The sequence below is a fragment of the Theropithecus gelada genome, chromosome 20, assembly GCF_003255815.1.
Source record: "Theropithecus gelada isolate Dixy chromosome 20, Tgel_1.0, whole genome shotgun sequence".
NCBI classification, from domain to species: Eukaryota; Metazoa; Chordata; class Mammalia; order Primates; family Cercopithecidae; genus Theropithecus; species Theropithecus gelada.
This window is the reverse complement of record NC_037688.1, coordinates 64,072,927-64,096,910: the sequence shown is the minus strand read 5'-3', so window position 1 is coordinate 64,096,910 and position 23,984 is coordinate 64,072,927. Positions and strand designations below refer to the sequence as shown.

The following is a 23,984-nucleotide window of genomic DNA, read 5'->3' as shown; positions in this document are numbered from 1 at the left end:
CACTCAGCTGCCCAGTCCAGCCTTTTTTTTTTCTTCCTTGAGACAGAGTCTTGCTCTGTTGCCCAGGCTGGAGTACAGTGGTGCGATCTCTGCTCACTGCAACTTCCACCTCCAGGGTTCAAGCAATTCCCCCACCCCAGCCTCCCTAGTAGCTGGGATTATAGGCACTCGCTACCACGCCCGGCTAGTTTTTGTATGTTTAGTAGAGATGGTGTCTCACCATGTTGGCCAGGCTGGTCTCGAACTCCTGACCTCAGGTGATACACCCACCTCAGCCTCCCAAAGTCCTGGGATTACAGGTGTGAGCCACTGCACGCGGCCTGCTTCCTTTTCACTTTCCACAGCCCCACACTCTCATTTGCCAGTCCTTATAGATTCTACCTGTTTAATATCTCCCACCATCCCCACCCTGCCTCCACTCCCCACCCCCGCCAGTCTTCTTGTCTGCTGCCTTAGATCAGGCCCTTACCACCCCCTGCTTGGATTGCTGCTGTGGCTTCTTAATTGAGGCAGGCCTCCTTCCAGACCATATCCCACTGGCTATCGTAGGAACCTCTCTAAAATTCAAATTTAATCGCATCATGCTGTGACCTCTGATGATTTTCATAGCTTACATAATAAACGCCTCAGCTTAACCCTTAAGCTTCTTAACATCCCATCTCTGTTTACTTTTCTTAGCTCATGACATACCATTCACCCAAATCATCCTAATGGCAACCATTTATTGAGCTGCTATTTATGTGCCAGGCATTATGCTAGGTGCATTACTTCTCATTTAAGCCTCATAGCAACAGATGAGGAAATTGAGGCTTAGAAAGATTAGGAAACTTGTACAAAGTAAGTGGCAGGGTCGGCTTCAAACTGAAGTCTGTTTTGACTCTCAGGTTCAAACCCTGGAACAAGACACCAGCATGGTTTTGAAGCGTGGACTGGGAGCACCTACATCAAAATCTCCTGGATACATGTTAAAATGCAGCTTCCTGGCTGGGCATGGTGGCTCAAGCCTATAATCCTAGCACTTCAGGAGTTGGAAGGGGCTGGATTGCCTGAACTCAGGAGTTCGAGACCAGCCTGGCCAACGTGGTGAAACCCCATCTCTACTAAAATACAAAAAAAAAAAAAAAAAATTAGCCAGATGTAACAGTGTGTGCCTATAGTTCCAGCTACTCAAGAGGCTGAGGCAGGAGAATCACTTGAACCTGGGAGGAGGAGATTGCACTAAGCCAAGATCATGCCATTGCACTCCAGCCTGGGCAACAGAGTGAGACTCCATTTAAAAAAAAAAAAAAAAGCATTTTCCTTGGCTTCCCTTCCTGGCCTGATGGGCCAGACTCCTTGGGGGTGAGTCCTTGAGTTCTGGATTTTAAAATGGCACTTCAGTACCATTGTTGTGTTGTGTACTTGGAGTCACACAAAACTATTCCTCCAATGCACCATACTATTCCTCCGTGCCTTTCCACAAGCTTTGTCTCTTCCTGGAACATCCCTGCCTTCTCATTTATCTCTCTAGACTCAATCCACGTGGCCCCTCTTCTGAAAAGCCTTCTGTAATTCCTCAGGCCAATTTCAAAGCCTCTTCTTTCTGCTCCTCTAGGCTGTGGTTGAAGCCCTCTACAGCAGTACTTTCACTTCTCATAACCCTTGGTTTATCATTCATCCCCTCTCTGGAACATAAGCTCCTCTGCCCTGTTCATCTGGCTCTCCAGCAACCTGGTACAACCTCCCACTATAGTATATGGCTCTCAAATGTTCATCTCATTCACTCCCAGCATCACCTTCTTGTTCCATCCCCTTCCAATAAGCTACTGTGGGTCAATGATACATTTTTGTTGTTGTTGTTTGAGTCGGAGTCTGACTCTGTCACCCAGGCTGGAATGCAGTTGTGCGATCTCAGCTCACTGCAAGCTCCGCCTCCAGGGTTTACTCCATTCTCCTGCCTCAGCCTCCTGAGTAGCTAGGACTACAGGTGCCTGCCGCCACGCCGCAATTTTGTTTTTGTATTTTTAGTAGAGACGGGGTTTCACCGTGTTAGCCAGGATGGTCTCGATCTCCTGACCTTGTGATCTGCCCGCCTCGACCTCCCAAAGTGCTGGGATTACAGGCGTGATCCACCGCGCCCGGCCACCAGTCAGTGCTACATTTTAATTGTTTCTATCAGGAACATGTTCAGCTGCAAATAGCAGAAAGCCCAACTCATAGTGGCCTAAACAAAGACGTTTAATTATTCTCACATCCCAGAAGTTGAGGGGAGAGGGTTCATTTGTGGTACAAGGGCTCCACTCTGCCAACAAGTTTCCAGGCTCCTTCTTCTACTCTGCCTCTCCTAAAATGTTGCCTTTGTTGCATAAAACGAACAACCACTTTCACTTGTTCATAATGTTCATTTAATATGCATATAACATTAAATTCCCCTAATGCCATTTATAAGCTTTGGTGATTGAAAGATTGTAAACATTTATACATTTAATATAACTGATTTAAAAAAATTTTTTTTTTAATTTTTATTTTTTTGAGACAGGCTGTCGCCCAGGCTGGAGTGCAATGGTGTGACTGTGGCTTACTACAGCCTCAGCTCCCAGGCTCAGGTGATCCTCCCACCTAAGCCTCCCAAGTAGCTGGGATTACAGGCGTGTGCCACCAAACCCAGCTAATTTTTATATTTGTTGTAGAGACAGGGTTTCGCCATGTTGCCCAGGCTGATCTTGAACTCCTAGGCTCCAACAATCTGCCCACCTTGGCTTCCCAAAGTGTTAGGATTACAGGTGTGAGCCTGTAATCCATGCCTGGGCCCCTGATTTTCTTAAGCATTTCTAATGCAGAACAGAGCAGATAAGCACACTCTTCTAAGCACCAAAACAACTCTTGGAAATTGAATTAATTAAACTATGGTAAATCAAGTTGTTTTAAATAGTCCAGTGCTCTACAAAGTTAAATTCTTTTATGCCTTTCAATGTAAAAGCATCAGTCTGTAATCATATTTCAGATTGAAACCACAGGGAAAACTGACATTCTCAAATATGTTAGATTCTCTTAAACATTGCAGGGGTTTTAAGTAACACATCAGATTGTCTTGAAGCTAAAGTATTTTCCCATACTTCATACTTCTACATAATCATTTCAACTATATGTCTTTTGTGATCATATGATGAAGAAATTTGTATTTTTTCCATCAAATTTAAGTGAACTCCTGAGAGATTTCACTGGAAAAAATATGATAGCAAGTAATAAAGAAATGCAAATACAAATAAAATACCATTTTTTTTCTTTTACAGGTGTTGAAAAATTTTTAATGTATAAGATTGATTATACTCTAGAGAAACAGGCAGTGTCACTCTTGGGAGTACAAGTGACTGTAAACTTTTTGGAGAAAAGTTTGGCAATTTGGCCCGAATTTTAAATTATTTTTTCCTTTGGCAGAAAAAATTCCACATCTAAGGATCCTACCAAAACACCTCTTTGTGGATCAATGATATTTGTATAAAGATGTTCATTGAAACATTATTTATATAATAAAATAATGGAAACAACCCAAATGCCCATTAAGAGTATAATGGTTAAATAAATGTGGTACATCATGTATGTAGCAACATTGAAAGGAGCCTCATATTTAACACATAGAATGGTTCATAGCAGGTAATGGGCTTGCAATAAATATAAATGAATGAATAAGGCATCAAAAGTAACTTACGATATGGTTGGTTCTGTTCATCCATTCATTCATTCAGCCAGTATTCTGTGGGGAAGTAATGGTGAGAGAACAGATCCCGGTGCTCCCTCACAAAACATATCATCTATTAGAGAAGATAGTCATTAATGCCAGGCGTGGTGGCTGAAGCCTGTAATTCCAGCACTTTGGGAGGCCAAGGTGGGCAGATCAGTTGAGGTCACAAGTTTAAGACCAGCCTGGCCAACATGGTGAAACCCCATCTCTACAAAAATACAAAAATTAGCCGGGCATGATGGTGGGTGCCTGTAATCCCAGCTGCTTGGGAGGCTGAGGCAGGAGAATCGCTTGAAGCTGGGAGGCGGAGGTTGCAGTAAGCAGAGATCACACCACTGCACTCCAGCCTGGGCAACAGAGCAAGACTCGATCTAGAAAAAAAAAAAAAGAAAGAAAAAAACAAGATAGTCACTAATTTTTATAAATTTCAAATAAGGCACAAACTAATATGAGTTGTGAAGAAAAAGGACACAGTGTTATGTGGTTCTATGCATGGGCAATTTGACCTAGCCTGGGAAATTGAAAGTAAACAAATGTATTGTGTATTATATACATATATTAGTAAATACATTGGAATCCTACCACTGGGAGGCCAAGGTGGGCAGATTGCCTGAGCTCAGGAGTTCAAGACCAGCCTGGGCAACCCGGTGAAACCCCATCTCTACTAAAATACTAAAAATTTGTCTGGCATGGCAGAATGTGCCTGTAGTCCCAGCTACTCAGGAAACTGAGGCAGGAGAATTGCTTGAACCCAGGAAGCAGAGGTTGTGGTGAGCCAAGATCGCGCCACTGCACTCCAGCCTGGGCAACAGAGCGACACTTTATCGCCGCCCCCCCCCCCCCCCCAAAAAAAAAAAAAAAAAAAAAGATTTGGTTGGATCTATGCCATATCTAACAATGGTTTTAGGACTGCAATAGGACTAAGTGTGACTTTTACATAAGACATCCCTGTGTTACTTGAAATTTTCTTTCAATAAGTATGTCTTGCTTTTGTAATCAGACAGAAGTATAAATGTATACATTTTAAGCCCAAATAAACAGTTTCACACTATATCAGTGGTTCCCAAGGCAGCTGGGGAAGAAGGGTGAATTTACATGATTGCCGGAGAGGAAAAAAAATGGTAGAGCTGGGGCTGGTATGGTAGGCAGAATTCTAAGATAGCCCCCAAGTTTCTTGCCACCTCGTGAACACACCTCAGTTATTCAATCAAACGCTAACCTAGGTGTGGCTCTCAGAAGATTTTCCAGATATGGTTAAAGCTTTTAATCAACTGACTTTAATACAGGGAGATTATTGTAGCTGGGCCTGACCTAATCAGGTGAGCCTTTAGAAGAAGTCAGAAGTCAGATTCAAGCAGAAAAGATTCTCCTGCTGCCCTTGAAGTAGCGGCAACCAAGTTGTGCATCACCCATGGCAAGAACCTGAGAGAGCCTTCTAAGAGCTGAGAGGGTCCCCAGTTGACAACCACAAGATAGCAAGGACCTCAGACCTCAACCACAAGAAACTAAAATTCTTTTTTATTTTTTTGAGACGGAGTCTCGCTCTGTCACCCAGGCTGGAGTGCAATGGTGAGATCTTGGCTCACTGCAACCTCCACCAGCCGGGTTCAAGTGATTCTTGTGCCTCAGCCTTGCAAGTAGCTGGGATTACAGGTGCCAGCCATCATATCCAGCTAATTTTTGTATTTTTAGTAGAGATGGGGTTTCACCATGTTGACCATTCTGGTCTCAAACTCCTGACCTCAAGTGATCCACCCACCTTGGCCTCCCAAAGTGCTGGGATTACAGGTCTGAGCCATCGCACCCGGCCAAGAAACTAAAATTCTATCAAAACCGAAATTCTGTGAACAACCAATGAGCTTAGAAAAGTATTCCAACCCTCAGAGATCACAGCTTTGGCTGATACCTTGAATTCAGCCTGATAAAACCCTGATCCGTTCTTGGACTCCTGACTCAAGGGAATTGTGAGATAATAAATGTGCATTCCTTTATGTCAATGATTTGTGCTAATGTGTTACACAATAATAGAAAACAAATACAGTTGGTATTGAGAAATAAATTGCTTTTAACCTGCAACCTGACATTCTTGTCCCCAGCCTGATGCTTAGGAGTTAAAAAAATGTATATATGTTGAGAAGTGGAGGAAATGCTGTACTATCTGATAAGTAACTAGGTAATGATATAAAACTTGCGTCCATATGACTGTATGCCCTCAATACCATCTTGCCCACAAATTAATTTTTCCTCATGACTGTAAGTGACTGTGCAATTGCCTTGACAACATTGACCTTTCCAGAAATATTTTTATCAGTCTTTGCTTTAGGGATGTAACTAATACTGGCCATGAGCATTTTCTGTTCCTCTGTCAGTCATAGTTGTTGCAACCCTGTAGAACTTAGGTGGACTGTTTTTTTTTTTGAAACAGAGTCTCACTCTGTCGCTCACTGAAACCTCTGCCTCCAGGGTTCAAGTGATTCTCCTGCCTCAGCCTCCTGAGTAGCTGGGATTACAGGTACCTGGCACCACACCAGGCTAATCTTTTTTTTTTTTTTTTTTGAGACAGAGTCTCACCCTGTTGTTCAGACTGGAGTGCAGTGGTGCAAGCTCAGCTCACTGCCACCTCCTGGGTTCAAGCAATTCTTCTGCCTCAGCCTCGCAGGTAGCTGGGATTACAGGCGCACACCACCACGCCCAGCTAATTTTTGTATTTTTAGTAGAGACCAGGTTTCACCGTGTTGGTCAGACTGGTCTCGAACTCCTGGCCTCAGGTGATTCGCCTGCCTTAGCCTCCCAAAGTGCTGGGATTACAGGCGTGAGCCACCGCGCCTGGCTAATTTTTGTATTTTTAGTAGAGATGGGGTTTCACCATGTTGGTTAGGCTGATCTCAAACTCCTGACCTAGTGATCCACCCTCCTCAGTCTCCCAAAATGCTGAGATTATAGGCGTGAGCCACCGCGCCTGGCTAATTTTTGTATTTTTAGTAGAGATGGGGTTTCACCATGTTGGTTAGGCTGATCTCGAACTCCTGACCTAGTGATCCACCCTCCTCGGCCTCCCAAAATGCTGAGATTACAGGCGTGAGCCACCGCGCCCGGCCATTAGCCTCTCTTCTGCATGTGCTCTCAGTGTCTTCCCTTAACCAACCTCTGTGTTTTCTTCCTCCCTTAATTCCTTATAGTCTCCGTCATGTTGGCAAAATCTGAAGTTGTGTCCTCTAAGAAAAAGAGTCTCAGACCCTTATATAAAGCCTTTTCTTTCTTTTCTTTTCTTTTTTTTTTTTTTTTTTTGAGACGGAATCTTGCTCTGTCGCCCAGTTTGGAGTACAGTGGTGTGATCTCTGCTCACTGCAAGCTCCGCCGCCTCCTGGGTTAATGCCATTCTCCTGCCTCAGCCTCCCTAGAAGCTGGGACTACAGGCGCCCGCCACCACGCCCTGCTAGTTTTTTTGTATTTTCAGTACAGACGGGGTTTCACCGTGTTCGCCAGGATGGTCTCAATCTCCTGACCTTGTGATCCACCCGCCTCAGCCTCCCAAAGTGCTGGGATTACAGGTGTGAGCCACCATACCCAGCCTCTTGCTGATTTTAAATACCATTAAATGTTAACTTTAAATTACATTAAATGTTAACCTGTTATGGCCAGTTGTTTTTTCATTTCTGTACACCACCAGCCAAAATAAAATTTAAGAATGTTTTATTCAGAGAAAAGGAAATTACATCAGAAACTGCAGTGAAGTATGGAATTAAGGATTTTTTTTCCCCTTTCCTTTAGAGTATGAAGCTGAGCAGCCTCCCTTTCCAGAAGGATATAAAGTCAAACAGGAACCTGTGATTACTGTAAGTATTACCCAGGCCTCAACCTAAGCAAGAAGCTCTTAAATGAGAATAGCACTGATGGCCTGTGAATGTCACACAGTGTCACTGAGTTCAGGAGGTGGAAAAGGGAAGGCATTGGAGCGAGAACCAGAAACTTGGGGCCAACCCCAGCTCTAATACTAACAGTGTGACTTAGAGGGCATCACATAACCTCTTTGAGCGTTAGTTTCAGCATCTATCCGTCTGTTTGTCTGTCTGTCTGTCTATCTATCTATCTATCTATCTATCTATCTATCTATCTATCTATATCTTATCTATCTATCTAATCTATTTTTGAGACAGGTTCTTGCCCTGTCGCCCAGGTTGGAGTGCAGTGGCACAAACTCAGCTCACTGCAACCTTAGTAGCTGGGACTACAGGCACCCGCCACCATGCCCGGGATTTTTTTCTTGAGATGGGGTTTCACCATGTTGTCCAGGCTGGTCTCAAACTCCTGACTTCAAGTGATCTGCCTGCCTCGGGCTCCCAAAGTGTTGGGATTACAGCCGTGAGCCACTGCGCCCAGCCAGATTTCTGTATTTATTAAATGGGACAGATAATCCTTGACTAACTAACAGGGCTTCTGTGGTGCTCACATGAGATCCTGGATGAGAAAAGCCTTTGCAGTGGATCTAACACCATGTCCATGTGAGGGGCAGTTGCAGATAGACCAAGTTTCTCTGCATGCCAGGGTAGACAAGATGAAGACTGTGCTAAGGAGAGAGGGCTAATGACAGGGCAGCCAGGAAGAGAGGCCCTCATGAAGTCTACCTTGGAATTAGATAGGAGCTTGATTTTTTTAAAAAGCAAGGCTCTGAGAGATGAAGGGACTTGAGCACGGTAACACGGATGGAATCAAAACCTGTTTCTCTACTTCTAGTAACTTCCATCACTGCAGCTGCCTGTGACAGAGACATTGTGTCTAAAAACTTTATTCTGTGATTGTTCTTTTTCTCCTAACATCCTGTTTTTGCTTTATGGATGCAATTCTTTTTCAGATTTCTCTGCCGATACAAATCACAGTTCTCTTCCCTGAATTCTCTGTGCTTCTTCCAGGGTCAGCTGTTCTGACGATAGATGTTGATCTTTGTCTTTTGTGCTATGATCTTCTTGAGCTGTATAAAGAGATTTGATTGTTTATTTAAAATGTACAATGGTCCTGAGTGGATTTTTCTATATAGCTGGTATATTAGGGTTCTCCAGAGAGACAGAATCAGTAGGCTATATAGAGAGATATGTATATGAGAGGGGATTTACTGGGGTAATTGGCCCACATGATTATGGAGGCTGAGAAGTCCCACATTAGGCTGTCTGCAAGCTGGAGAACCAGGGAAGCTGGTAGAATGACTCAGTCCAAATCCAAAAGCCTCAGAGCCAGGAAGAAACAACAGTGTAACTACCAGTCTGAGGGCCTCTGTTTATGATATATGACAGGGTTACATGGAAATCTAGTTGGACTTAATTAGCCTCTGAGAGCCCCCAGGGACCACTGATGAGAACCCTGGAGTCTAAAAGCCAGATGAACCTGGAGTTCTTAGGTGCAAGGGCAGAAGAAGGGCGTCCTGGCTCCAGAAGAGAGCAAGAATTCAGCCTTTCTCAACTTTTTGTTCCTTCCAGGCCTTCAGCCAATCCAATGGTGCCTGCCCACATTGAGGATAGATCTCCTCTCAATCCACCAATGTATACACCAGTTTCTTCCAGAAAACGCTTGCAGACATACCCAGACATAATGCTCTGCTAGTTACCTAGGTATCCCTTACTCCAGTCAAGTTGACACTGAAAATTAACCATCACAGTATCACGGCTGGTGTGGTTTTCTCCTACTGCTGTACATGTGGGTTTGTTTTCTGGATGGGTCTCTTCTATGAGTAGCAAAACGCTGACTGAGTGCTCATGAAGGGTGGTTGTCCACTGGCCAACTGTTCTTCAGAGTGAACAGGCAGAAAGTTGGTATTTTGGGATTGGGCGGCAGTGGTGGGGGGGGTCTCTAAATCAATTTTTTTTTCTTTGTTTTTGAGATAGGGTCTCACTCTGTCATCAGGCTGGAGTGCAGTAGCGCACTTTCCGGGCTCCAGCGATCTTTCCGCCTCTTCCTGCCAAAGTGCTAGAACTACAGCTGTATGCCACCACTGCCAGCTAATTATTTTTTAATTTTAGTAGAGATGAGGCCTCACTATGTTGCCCAGGCTGGTCTCGAACTCCTAGGCTGAAGCCATCTGCCCTCCTTGGCCTTCCAAAGTGCTGGAATCACAGGCATGAGCCATCACGCCCAGCCCAATTTTTTTTTTTTCTTTTCCTACCATCTTAGTGCCCTAAGTGGTTCTAAGTGTTCTACTCCTTTTCAGGCAGTTTCATTGGTTTACAGAAGAGTTCCTGGAGAGGAGGGCGAGCTGTGTTCACAACTGGTGTGAAGACAGCTTTATGATATTGAGGGAACAGAAAGAAGCCTGAGGGGAGTGTGGGCAGCAGGCCAAGTTAGCCCAGCCGGATTTCCACCCAGCCTTGTCGTGTATCATTCCATTCTTGTTCCCACCCTGTGCAGTGCCTGTCAACTTGAGTGTTTAGTCCCTTTGGGATCTGATGGGAAGGTGGATGTCTATATTCTGGGGCAGCCTCCTCCTGTGACTGTTACTTCCACTCTTGCTGCTGCTGCTTTTTTTTTTTTTTTTTGAGATGGACTTTCACTCTTGTTGCCCGGTCTGGGGTGCAATGGTGCGATCTCAGTTCACTGCAGCCTCCATCTCCTGAGTTCAAGCAGTTCTCCCCCCTCAGCCTTCCAAGTAGCTGGGATTACAGGCGCCCGCCACCACGCCTGGCTACTTTTTTGTATTTTTAGTAGAAACGGGGTTTCACCATGTTGGCCAGGCTGGTTTTGAACTCCTGACCTCAGGTGATCCTCCTGTCTCAGCCTCCCAAAGTGCTGGGATTACAGGTGTGAGCTTCTTGCTTCTTGAGTGAGGCTTCATCCCTGGTGTTTTGGATATGTTTACCAATCTCTCATCCGCAGATGGTCCTCCTTTTCTCTATCACAGGTTATGCCTTGTCATTTATAGGTGTCTCAGGAGGGAAGGGAGACAAAGATCTGTGCTCAGTGTACCCCCTTGAACCTTAAAGTCTGATGTAGAATTTTATTCCTTCATAAGGTTATACAAGAAAATACAATTATTTAAGCTGTTTGAATGAATTGCCTCCCCTCCCCTGTCTGCCTCCAGGTTGCGCCAGTAGAGGAAATGCTTTTTCATGGCTTCAGTGCAGAGCACTATTTTCCGGTTTCCCATTTCACCATGATCTCACATACACCCTGTCCTCAAGATAAATCGGAAACAGTCAACCCAAAAACATGTGAGTAAGAGAGATGCCATCTTTTATAATTTGGGGCTTTTAACATTGCAGAACCACAGGGTGGGTATGGAGGCGGACAGATAGACTTCAGGGAGACCACATACATAAGAAAGAATGTGTTTTTGTTTTATTTTTAAGAGAATGTCCTTCATTTCACTGATTTATCTTTAAGGTTAAAAATGTAATTAAGATAATAAGTAACAAAAAGTGTACTTTGATTTTACATTCAATAAAAAGTAGGAAAAGAGAGCAGTAAACAAATGTAGCCAGCTGTGATGGCTCATGCCTGTGGTATCAGCACTTTGAGAGACCAAGGCAGGAGAATTACTTGAACCCAGGGAGACCCCATCTCTACATGTCTACAAAAAATTAAATAAAAAAAAAATTATGACCGGATGCGGTGGCTCATGCCTATAATCCCAGCACTTTGGGAGGCTGAGGCGAGAGGATCTCTTGAGGTCAGGAATTTGAGACCAGCCTGGCCAACATGGTGAAACCCTGTCTCTACTAAAAATACAAAAATTAGCCGGGCGTGGTGGCAGAAGAATCACTTGAACCTGGGAGGTGGAGGTTGCAGTGAGCTGAGATCATGCCACTGCACTCCAGCCTGGGCAACAGAGTGAGAGTCCATCTCAAAAAAAAAAAAAAAATTGCCAGGTTTGGTGGTGCACACCTGTAACCCTAGCTACTTGGGAGGCTGAGGCAGGAGAATCAATCACACTTGGGAAGCGGAGGTTGCAGAGAGCTGAGATTGAGCCACTGCATTCTACCCTGGGCAACAGCGAGAAAAAAAAAAAATTAGCTGTGCATGGTGGCAGGTACTTGCAGTCCCAGCTACTTGGGAGGCTAAGGTGGGAAGATTGCTTGAGCCTGAGAGATCTAGGATGCAGTAATCTATGATCGCACCACTGCACTCCAGCCTGGGCCACAGAGTGAGCCTCTGTCTCAAAAAAAAGTAAAAAGTAGAAGAAAACATCATCATGCTACCCTGCTTTGTGTGTGGAAGCCAGAGGTGTAGACTGCAGATCTGAGTCATAGTTCCTTGGGCCCTCAGTAGTACCAGACCCTCTCATACTGGTTTGTTCTGCGTTCTGCATGCCTTGGGCCTTGGCTAACGACTGCCTTTATTACTGTGATCATAAGACCTTACCCATTATATACTCTCACTCCCAATTCCTCTCTGGTCCCAATTCCTACCACATTCCCCTTGTTTTTGTCCATCCGGCCACACTGACCTCCTTGATGTTCCTGGCTTGGGGCCATAACAAGCTGGTGGACCCAGCCTTATGTAGGATACTTCCGACATCTTCACCGGACTATAGAAGCTCAGAGGGACATTTTAAGTTACTTTAGTTATACAGCCCAGCTCTGCACTCTGGAGCAAAATATAACATCCAAGATCATGTGATTGAATGGACAGTACCTTTTTCTGGCTCAAAAGTAAACATTTCTCCCAGATTAGCTTGGGCCACTGGGGATTTTCAGTGGGAATTTTTGTTGGTTTGTTTTAGGTTCTCCCAAAGAATATTTGGAAACTTTCATCTTTCCTGTTCTGCTTCCCGGAATGGCTAGCCTGCTTCACCAAGCGAAGAAAGAAAAATGTTTTGAGGTCAGTTATTTGGCAGGATTTCTTTATTTTAAGATTCTCAATCATTATTATCAGATGATAGCTCATTATCTTGGTACCATCAAGTTGTTCTCCAGATGACCTCTTCGGGAGGGAAAGCCTGTGTTTGGGGTCACTTACCCCGTTCCAGCCACACCATCTAGTTGTGCACATACATGCGCTACCATCTGTCTGGCCACTTGGACTCTGGAGAGCTTTCCCGCCTTGCTTGGCCTCCTGCCTGCCCTTCTCCTGTGCAGTTTGGCATCCACCAGGTTTCTTGGGTCTTCAGCTTCTGTTTATTACATGCACTGATTAAAGCTCTCCTTGGCCAGGCACAGTGGCTCATGCCTATAATCCCACACTTTGGGAAGCTAAGGTGGGAGGATTACTTGATGCCAGGAGTTCAAGACCACTGGGCAACATAGTGAGACCCCCATCTCTAAAAAAAATTTTTTTTTAAATTAGCTAGGTGTGGTGGCGTGTACTTATAGTCTCAGCTACTTAAGAGGCTGAGGCAGGAAGATCCCTTGAGGCCGGAAGTTTGAGGTTACAGTGATCCATGATCCCGCCACTGCACTCCAGCCTGGGCAACAGCAAGACCCCCAACTCAAAAAAAAAAAAAATCCCACAAAACTCTGCTTACTTCCTACTTGACTCTGGATTGATTGTTCCCCCTGGCATCTCTCTACTCCATGCCAACTGTTATGAATGTAAACTGCTTGCAGAGAGTCTTGGAAAACAGTAAGTGCTCAGTAAATGACGGTTAACATTGCACTGCAGAGAATCAGCTTCTCTGCAGGGAAGTTTTAGTTTAGTATTTTTGAGACAGGGTCTTGCTCTGTTTTCAGGCTGGGGTGCAGTGGCGTAATCATGGCACACTGCAGCCTCAACCTCCAGGGCTCAGTTGATCCTCCCACCTCAGCTTCCTGAGCTGCTGAGACTACGGGTATGCGCCGCCATGCCTGGCTAATTTTTTTTTTTTTTTTTTTTTAGTAGATACTGGGAAAAAACTCAGTAAACTTGGTACAAACCGAATTCCAGTGCTGGCCTCCCCCCACGTGGATACCCTTAGAGACGCCCTCTTTTCCGTAGTTCACAGGATACTTCGGGTGTATGTGTTCCCTGCACTGTTTTGAATTCTAGAATTTTGGATGATCCAGATGAAGAGAGTAAAATTACAGCATTTATTATTGACCAGGCACTCGCTGTGTGCCAGGCACTCGCTGTGTGCCAGGCACTTTGCTGAATGCTGTATCTTCCATTATTGCAATTGCCCTCCCCAGCCATGTGAGCTTCTTTCTATTATTGTTATCTGCACTTTGCAGAGGAGAAAGTGGAGGGACACAGAGGCCTGAAAAATGATCAAGAGTGAATGGCAGAGTTAGGACTCAAATCCAGATTTATTGATTCAAAATAATACTAAAGGCCGGGCACAGTGGCTCATGCCCATAATCCCAGCACTTTGGGAGGCCAAGGCAGAAGAATTGTCTGAGACCAGGAGTTCGAGACCAGCCTGGGCAACAAAGTGAGACCCAATATTTACAAAAAAAAAAAATAGAAATTAGCCAGGGATGGTGGTGCATACCTGCAGTCCCAGCTGCTCAGGGGGCTGAAGTGGGAGGATCAGCTGAGCCCTGGAGATTGAGGCTGCAGTGTGCCATGATCCTGCCACTGCACCCCAACCTGGAAACAGAGCAAGACCCTGTCTCAAAAAGAAAAAAAAAAGATACTAAAAAAGTTGGCAGTAATTACAGTGTAAACCTCAATCAGTTTGACACATCCTGAGGTCTATAAAATTATCCATAGTTAATGATACCACCAAAGTAGTTGCCCTTCAGCACAGGGTCCCCATCTGAGAAGAACTGCCTACTGCCATGTTGGTACTGCCATATACTGAGGAGATAAGGTTTTCCTATGTTCTAGCAAATACTTGATTTTTCCTCAGCAATGCCTTGACAGTATCCTGCCCCACTTGCCTCTTAATCACTCCATATTATACCTCCCCCTAATTGCCTGCCACTTAATCCACTCAGCATAACATTCCTTTGACAGACCTCACCATGACATTTGTGTCTTTACTTGAGGCAGAAATGGATGATGAGACATTGATCAGAATTTGGGTAGCACGCTCAGGAAGGGAAGAATTTGGGATACACTTCTGGGCTGTGGTTCACCATTTGACAACAGTGGATCCACATAATGAAGTCACTAGCCCTCAGCCTAGCTTTCAAGGCTCTTCATTTGTTCATTGGTTCCTTCCTTCCTTCCTTCCTCCCTCCATCCCTCCCCCGCAGTGCTCCCCTTCCTGATGGTAGCCTCCACCCAAGCAGAACCACTCGGAGTTCGCTGCACCAGCCCCCACCTCACGGCCTCTGTGCATCTGCTCCTGCTTTTTTTAGAAAAAAATCCCTGAGCTCCTCTTCTGTGCATATTTAACTTCTACTTGTTTTTCCAAAGTCAGCTCCATAACTTCTCTCTCAAGCTTCCAGTTCCCTGCTGGGCTCAAACTAGAAATAATTGATCCCAGCTCTCAGATTTCAGAGTATTTCATCTGTTCCTCATTTTATGGCAAATTAAGACATCCTTAATTAAGACATTCTTAGCCCACATATACTTAATTTTATGCATGTCTGTCTCCCCCCATATTTTAAGTTCCTTGAGGACAGATTCTCTGATTTATTTTTATATATCTAGTCAATGCTACCCAATGCCTAGCACATGGTGAACATAGAGTTGGCCCTTGATAAATGTTAAATAAGTGAGTGCATGATTATATACCAGGGAGTATCACTATTACTATGTCCTTGACCAAAACCCAGCTTCCTTCTATCTGGGAAGGCTGTTCTATTGGACTCATCCCTGGAGAAATTCCCTGGAGGGGTGAGGGAAGAAGATATGCATCTATTTCATGAGTTTGGTTGATGGGGGAGAGCAACTGGGGTCCAATGGCACAGCCTGACCCCCCACCTCATATATTAATTATACAAGTAATTAGTAAATTGGGCCTTGATTTATAACTTAGCAGTTAAGAGCAAGTCCACCTCCATCCCAACTGGCAGCACAGCCCAAGACAAGTCATTTCATCTTTCTGAGCCATTATCACTTCCTTCCATGTAAAATGAGGCCGATCATAGCACCTGCTCATGGGATTATCATGCTGATGAAATGAGGTAGCTCATGTAAAGTGCTTAGGCCAGTCCCTGGAACCTAGGAAGAACTCAATGCATGTTAACTTATTTATCTCACTGATACAGTGGTACAGGTACTTCCCAGATAGGGTGGGTTATACCCGCTACCTGAGTGACTTCACGCTTGTTTCTGGGCCATGTGGAGTCCTGACTCAGGACTTGGTCACAGTTCCCAGAAAAACCACCCAATTCCACAGTGATCTTGCAAGGAAGGTTATTTTGTGGGTCCTCTCATGGGAAGGTGGGGAAGAGGACCCCCACCTTTGTTGGCACTTATCAAGCAGTACTTAATTAATCCTCTCTAGAAGCATTTCTGACCCTCCAGGAACCCCCTCCCCATGCTCACTCTGCAGACCCCTCCTGGATCCTGAACAGTTCAGCTGTGGCTCTCAGCTTGCATGGCCCACTCAGCAAGGCCAAGCCCAGCACGCAGTTTTCCCTCCTCTTTTAAATGCAATTCGGCCATTATGTAGCCCTTGTGGGTGGAACTGGGGGTGGGGGCTTCACATCTCTCACCCAACAAAGACACAGTTGTAAGGTTTTCCTCATTGCTTTGTTGGAAATCCTAGTTTTGACACGTAGGCCTGGTGAATTCAAATCTGGGGACCTCAGTCCCCACTCTTTCTCCTGATGTGCTACTACAGACATGGTTGTCATATTTGAACCTGGGAAGACCACAATGATCAGATCCCTTATTTTCACTAGCAAGAGAGGGCACTCTGCTGATGAGAACTGTAAACAAAAAAGCTGGTAAAAATAAAGTCAGTGATTCAGGTGCTGATGATTAAATCCAGGCAATTGCTCTCCTGTCACCTGTGGTTTGACTGCTGCTATGATAATCATCAGAAATTGTATCAAAAGTCAGAGAAGGCCTGGTGTGGTGGCTCATGCCTATAATCCCAGCACCTTGGGAGGCTGAGGTGGGCGGATCCCTGGAGCTTAGGAGTTTGAGACCACCCTGGGAAACGTGGCAAAACCCCATCTCTACAAAACATACAAAAATTAGCTGGGCATGGTGGCACATGCCTGTGGTTCCAGTTACTTGGGAGGCTGAGGTGGGAGAATCACTTGAACCCTGGAAGTTGAGTCTGCAGTGAGCCATGATGGCGCCACTGCACTCCAGCTTGGGTGACAGCACGAGACCCTGTCTCAAAAAAAAAAAAAAAAAAAAGTCAGAGGAGCCCTCTCATTGATTTATTGCCCGTCGTTCATCAACACTGGTCAAATGCTTCCTATGCACCACCTTGTTTCACACTTACAATAACCTTCTGAACCAGGTCCTCTTTTTCATCACCTCCCTTTTACCAAGGATGGCCCTGGGACGCAGAGAAGTTGAGCATTACTCAAGGTCACCTAGTAAGCAACAAACAGCACACATCTCCAACCTAGGCCCAGATGATCCTGAAGCCTGGGTTTCCATCCCTCCCAGTAAATGAGAGTTGGAGGCTGTCCTCAAAATAACTCCCAGAGATACTGTTTTTTTTTCATTCATAGCTATTTTCTGAAGAACAGACTGCTTACTTGCCTTTGGTTATCAAATTTAAACTGCTTCTAATTTGTATCTGTTTTTCATTTGCCCACTTGGCTTTTCCTGACAATTTAATTCTTGTCCACTACTCATAACTGACCTTCCCCATCATCTGTGTTTTGACTACTGCTATGATAATCATCAGAAATTGTATCACATTGTGGTGTGATACAGTTGGTAGGTATCCTGTGGTGTTAAACAGGTGCAAGGTGTGGATGAGTGGAAGGGGAGTGAGGCTGGGTTGAAGAGTGGTCCCAGAGCAGACCCTTAGCCTGGCCATACCATTGTCAGATGGCTTTGTCTCTCTGCCTTCTGTTCTGCTGCTAAATGAGGAAGAGCACCTCACGCATCACATCTCAGCAATTGTATCACTTTTTCCTATCTTGCTGTTGACCAAAGTATGTTCAGCGTACTGTGCCTTTTATTCGATTGAACAAAGGATGGAATGTAATGATCAAACAGTGAAATGAGCACAGTGGAATAATCTTTGTTTTCATATATGTAAAGAATATCTGGCTGGGTGCAGTGGCTCACGCCTGTAATGCCAGCCCTTTGGGAGGCTGAGGCACATGGATCACAAGGTCAGGAGTTCAAGACCAGCCTGGCCAACATGGTGAAACCCCCATCTCTACTAAAAATACAAAAATTAGCCGGGCGTGGTGGCACGTGCCTGTAGTCACAGCTACTTGGGAGGCTGAGGCAGAAGAATAGCTTGAATCCGGGAGGCAGAGGTTGCAGTGAGCCAAGATCATGCTACTGCACTCCAGCCTGGGCGACAGAGCGAGACGCCATCAAAAAAAAAAAAAAGCATCTCTGCAAGCAGGGGTGAGGCAGGATGAGTCAACCGTGTTGAGTTCTGTTTAACAAACATTCATTAAGCCCTGCTGTGTGCTGATCATGAGGCCAGACCCCAGGGCACACAGAGGGCACAAGAAGACATGGCCCTGTCCTAGAGGAGCCATAATGATGAACTGAAGTTGTTTTTATTTTTCTTCCCCTTGTGTCTGTTTTTTCACTCCTCTGAAATACGAATGAATAAGGAGAAATGACTACAGTGGATCTGTAGCTGGGGATTCATTTCTAGACCTTGGTGCATGTATATTCCATTGTGCAACCTTTATTCTAATTTACTTGGCCATTATTCTTCTAATTTATTCTCTTTCAGAGGGCACAGAAGTCAGCTAAAAAGGCAGTAATTAAGATTTTACATGAAGGTTGCATATCTAATATTTGCCCATAAATAATTTTGTAACAAGGGGGCTAGACACAGTTTCCAGCCTCTAAGCAGTGATAACATGCTTTGAAAGAACCAGATAAATTTCTAATTTTATTAGAGATTAATGAGGCATCCTTGTGCCAACTCATATTTCATCATTGACATCCTGCAGATGAGCTACTCCTGAGACTGAATGAAAACAGTCTAAATGTCAAATGCTCCAGGGTGCTTGAACACAGCATTAAAGTTTAAATTTTATAATGAATGATAAAGGAATGTAGAAAATGTGGGTTGTTAAAGCTGTTCGTGTGTGCCCAGGCGTGGTGGTTCATGCCTGTAATCTCCCCACTTAGGGAGGCTGAGGTGGGAGGATTGCTTGCGCCCAGGAGTTCGAGACCAGCTTGGGCAACATGGTGAAATCCCGTCTCTACTAAAAATACCAAAATTTTAGCCAGGCACGATGGCAGGCACCTGTAATTTCAGCTACTTGGGAGGCTGAGGCAGGAGACTTGCTTGAACCTGGGCTGCAGAGGTTGCAGTGAGCCGAGATCTCACCACTGCAGTCCAGCCTGGGTGGCAGAGTGAGACTGAGTCTCAAAAACAACAAACACAACAACAAACCTGTTCACTTGTAAAAGTGGAGAAGCTTGAAAGGCAGGCACACTGGAGTTCAAAATCCTGCTAGACCGCTTCCTTGCAGCATGGCCCTAAGTAATCCGTGAGCCTCAGTTTCCTCAACTGTTAAAAGGACGGCAGACCTGCTCCTGTCATTGGGTGGAAGAGGGGAAGTAACGAATGATACTCCCAGACCCAAGGACTCCTCTGCTTCTCACGCTTTGCCAGGAAATTCAGTATTTTGAATGCTACAAATATGCAAGGTGGGTAAATTACTATTAACTTTCTTCATTTCCTGACTTAGGATTTTTAAATTAAATCTGATTCCCTCCATGTTCCCCCTCCCTACCCCCCGGTCATATAGTCTTTTATGGGTTATTTTCGAAGCTTGAAAATCACATTAGTGCCGTTTCAACATTTGTCAGACCCGAGTGGAACTCCCGTTATCCAGATCTGCACAACAGATTCGCATTTTCTTGATTCGGCTGTTCCTCACATCCTGTCATTGGGAATAGATGCTTAAACTGAATGATGACTGGCCTCCAACCAAAATTACATAACTGGGGCGTTCTTATCTGTCACCCACAACTGAACTTGCATCCAAATGGCTCTTACACAGCAGCATAATTCATTGGTGATTGGGGCCATTCAAATTATATCTTGAAATAGCATTTATATTAAGTTGCTCAAAAATACTTGCTGATCTGCATTTTGCCCTTAAACCGCTGATGTCTAGTTATTTATACTTGACTTCATTATTTTTCTGTTTATTTTTTTTCTATGCGTAGCCCCCACAGTGCCTGGAACATAATAGGAACTCAATGAGTATTTATTGGATAAATGAATGAATATGGATTCTCAAAAGTCAGGGCTGGCCAGGCGCAGTGGCTCATGCCTGTAATCCCTGCACTTTGGGAGGCCGAGGCAGGTGGATCACTTGAGGTCGGGAGTTCGAGCCCACCATGGCCAACATGGCAAAACCCCGTCTCTACTAAGAATACAAAAAAATTAGTTGGGCATGGTGGCACGTGCCTGTAATTCCAGCTACTTGGGAGACTGAGGCAGGAGAATCACTTGAACTCAGGTTGCAAAGGTTACAGTGAGCTGACATCATGCCACTGCACTCCAGCCTGGGTGACAGAGTGAGATTCTGTCTCAAAAAAATAAATAAAAAAATAAAAGTCAGGGTCTACTTTTAAGATAGTAATTAAGCTGCATGAGCACTCTGTGGAGGACTGTGACCTTTATCCAGTTTGCCATAGCTATTACACACAGGAGGTAATTTATTAACTATACCTGCAGTGTCTGGATCTACTGCCTCTGGAGGGAGGTAGACAATGGGGAGACTGCCTAAGTCTGCTAGGCTCCCTGGAACTGGAGCTGGGCAAGGAGCTCCTCAAATTGAAGGAGGCTCATTCGTAGACAATGGAGAGCCAGAGGGTAGAGCAAGAGGCTAGGATTCAAGAATAGTAATTGCCAGCACTTTTTGAGCCTTACTTTGTGCCAGATGTCATTCTAAGCACTTTACCTGCAGTCACTCATTTAATCCTCCCAACAATCTTTGGAGGTGGATGCTATTATCATCATCTTACAGATCAGGGTTGTACAGCACCAGGTCTAACCAAGAAGCTCAAGTACACAACTAGAAAGTGGCAGAGCCAAGACTCAAACCAAGAATGGTTCCAGAGTCTAAGAGTTTGACCACTGTTCCACTCTGATGGTCAGTCTCACAGCTTGCTGAAAGCAGAGGCCAGATTCTGCCATGAAAGATGGGTCTGGAGGCTGTGGAGAAGAGGAGCGAGAAGTTAGCAAGCCTTTTATTTAGGTTGTCCTGCCAGTACCATGAAACTCCAAGGAAAACCAGGGGGAACAGAGCAGACAGAGAAGCAGCAAGAGCTGGCACCTAATTACTATTCCATAGAGCATTTGGCCAGTTACACACACATCTATTGTGTGATGTGTGGTATGTGTGGGTGTGTGTATAGGTGTAGGTGCGTCTGCACACATGAATTGAGGCATTGTATGGTACTTGGTTCAGGAATTCCATCATTCCAGGCTCTGGAATCAGGCAGACCCTTTCAACCCAGGCCTGTTCCCCAAAAGCTGCGCGAGCTTGATTATTTTGATTTTGAGTCACTCATCTTCGGATTCATGTTTATATATATATGTCATTTTAAATATTATGAACTTAATATAGTTTCTAACCAAACAGTTTGTTCCTACTTATTATTTTTTCTTCTTTTCTCTGAGCACACAAGTAGTATATTTTTTCATTTTAAAAATTATTTTCATTTTTATTTTTAGAGATAGAGTATCACTATGTTGCCCAGGCTGGTCTCAAACTCCTGAACTCAACTGGTCCTCCTGCCTTGGTTTCCCAAAGTCCTGGGATTACAGGGACAAGCCAGTGCACCTGACCCATCTTTAGATATTTAACTCTATTTTAAATGCTCAGTATAAAATTCAGCACATTTAATAGGCAGGTATTTCTCTAATCCTTAATTTTTGGTGGAGATTACAATTGGGAGAATAAACCTTAAGCACATGATTTCCATGAATTATCTCAGCCTAAGAGTTAGATCAAGACCCTGCACATTTCATGATATGAATTTAACAAATGAAATAGATTTATTTAACCCTTTCTCAAATGGTCATTTTCAATCATGTAAAAAAAGTAATTGAGATTTTTTAAGTGGCATCTGTATGGCATTAGAGTAACAATCTGCAAATAAAGCCAATGGCCTTCTAGTTTTGCTGTGAAATTAGCTGGGTGCTAGCAGTATTTTATATTGTGTTAAATATACTCTGTGAAAGATAAATAACGGAAAATGATGGCTTTGTACAAAAGCTAGTGGAAGTACATCTGTGGCCAACAACAGATAGTGTACAGACATCTCCTGTGTGTATAGCAATTTATGCAGCATGTATACAATAAGCCAAAGGTAACAGAATGCAGATAATAGTATCTAAATTCATTAGCCAATAAGTGAAGAATCACGTGGAAGATGGGGAAGAGATGAAAGTTTGAATGAACCCTTTGCTCTCCTGTATTTCATATTCCAATATTTTGAGTATATTTAAAAATCTCAGAAGAAGCATGAGTTACCTTTGTAATCAGGAAAAATAGAAGTTAATGTTAAGTAACATTTTTAAGTCCTTATATTTGACCCTGCTGCCTCACCTAGGTTATTTTCTTTCTGTCTTTCCTTTTCACTGACACACTCAGTGAATCACCTCACCTACATCTTTTTACCATTCATTGTTTCTTTAATGTGGCACTCTGGCATCTAAATGCTCACTATGTCTGGTACAACTCAAGTTTACTAATGACCTAGTACTGCCAAATTCTGTGACCTATTCCAGGGACAAAAAGGAGGCCAGTATGTTTGGGGCAGAGTGAGCAAAAGAGAGGAGAGGTGAGTTTGACAGGGTCAGCCCTGCAGTGGCCGTACCATCACATGGGCCAGTAAAGAAAGTGGGTTTTATTTTAAAAGCAGTTGGAAATAATTATTTCCGTGACTGTCAACCCTATTGGGCCCAGTGCTCCCTTGTCATAGCGTCGTATAGTGTGCTTCTTGCTATTCTGAAATGAAATACTTAGTTGATATAATATAACCTATTTATCAGTTACCTGATTGCTATGTTGTACAATAAACTACGTGAAAACTTTATGGCTTAAAATAACGATTTATTATTTCTCATGACTCTGGGCCGACTGGGCAGTTCTGCTGCTCTCTCCTGGGGTCACTCACATGACTGCGTTCAGCTGGTAACTGGGCTGGGTTGGAAGGTCCAATTCTGTCTCACTCACGTGTCTGGGGCCCTGGTGCTGACTGCTAGCTGGGGCACTTCGGTTCTCCTTCGTGTGGACTCGCGTCTTCCAGTGGGCCAGACCAGCTCCTTTACAGCATGGTGGTCTCCAGCAGCTTTCCAAGAGGGTAAAAGCAAAAGTGCAAAGCCAAGACCTTCTGGAACATGACTTCCACCAAGTTCTCTACTAAAATTACTAAGAATTAGCCGGGCATGGTGGCACATGCCTGTAATCCCAGCTACTTGGGAGACTGAGGCATGAGAATAGCTTGAACCCGGGAGGCAGAGGTTGCAGTGAGCAGAGATCTAGCTTGGGGGACAGAGTGAGACTCTGTCTCAAAAAAACAAACAAACAAGAAAAGAGTCTTGCTTCATTTTTTTTTTTTTTTAATTTTTGTGCATACATCGTAGGTATATATATATTTATGGGGTGCATGAGATGTTTTGCTATAGGCATGCAATGGGAAATATCATGGAGAATGGGGTTTCCATCCCCTAAGTAACTTTGTGTTACAAACAATCCAATTACATACACTCTTTTACTTATTTTAAAATGTACACTTAAGTTTTTATTGACTACAGCCACCCTGTTGTGCTATCAAATAGTAGGTCTTAGTTGTTGCCATTAACCATCCCCAACCTGACATTCATTCCTACTGTGTCTCATGGTGATAAGGCTGTGGATGCTGAAAATATTTCCCATTGTGACTCTTAGAATTGCTGTCAGATCTAGTTTGTAAGCCATGCAAGAAAATCTTATTATAACTTTATAGTCAAGTTTCTTCTCTTTTTTATTTTAAACAAAAGAGCATTGATCACTTCATTTCCCAAACTTGGCTACGACTTGCTTTTGTTTCTGAAAATCAAAGTGATCCTCAAAGGACAAGGCTTTGAAAAGAAAGTCAGCAGGCTCTGACCCGAGGGTGACCCCATGGTTCTTTTACAAAATGAAGGGCAGTGGCTTTGTGGCAGGATTTTCCTTCTCTGGTCTGAAGCTTTGTCCTCTGGCTTTGAGGGGCATGGCTCTATGCCAGATGGCTGTGGTAGCAGTCTTGACTAACTGCCAGATAGGGGGAACATTATCATTTGGCCATAAATTGC

The 23,984-nt window shown here is 44.2% G+C and overlaps 1 protein-coding gene across 4 annotated transcripts in view; it reads left to right on the top strand.

Annotated features, from left to right (window-relative positions):
• Nucleotides 1–23,984, top strand: part of IQCK (IQ motif containing K) — a 138,002-nt gene that overhangs the window by 4,491 nt on the left and 109,527 nt on the right. For 3 of the 4 annotated variants that reach the window (XM_025369493.1, XM_025369492.1, XM_025369494.1), the window contains exons 2-4: nucleotides 7,493–7,557; nucleotides 10,788–10,917; nucleotides 12,429–12,526. In XM_025369493.1, the coding sequence (XP_025225278.1) occupies nucleotides 7,493–7,557; nucleotides 10,788–10,917; nucleotides 12,429–12,526 (293 nt within the window). The remainder of the gene's footprint in view (nucleotides 1–7,492; nucleotides 7,558–10,787; nucleotides 10,918–12,428; nucleotides 12,527–23,984) is intronic. The other variant, XM_025369495.1, reaches the window with a different exon arrangement.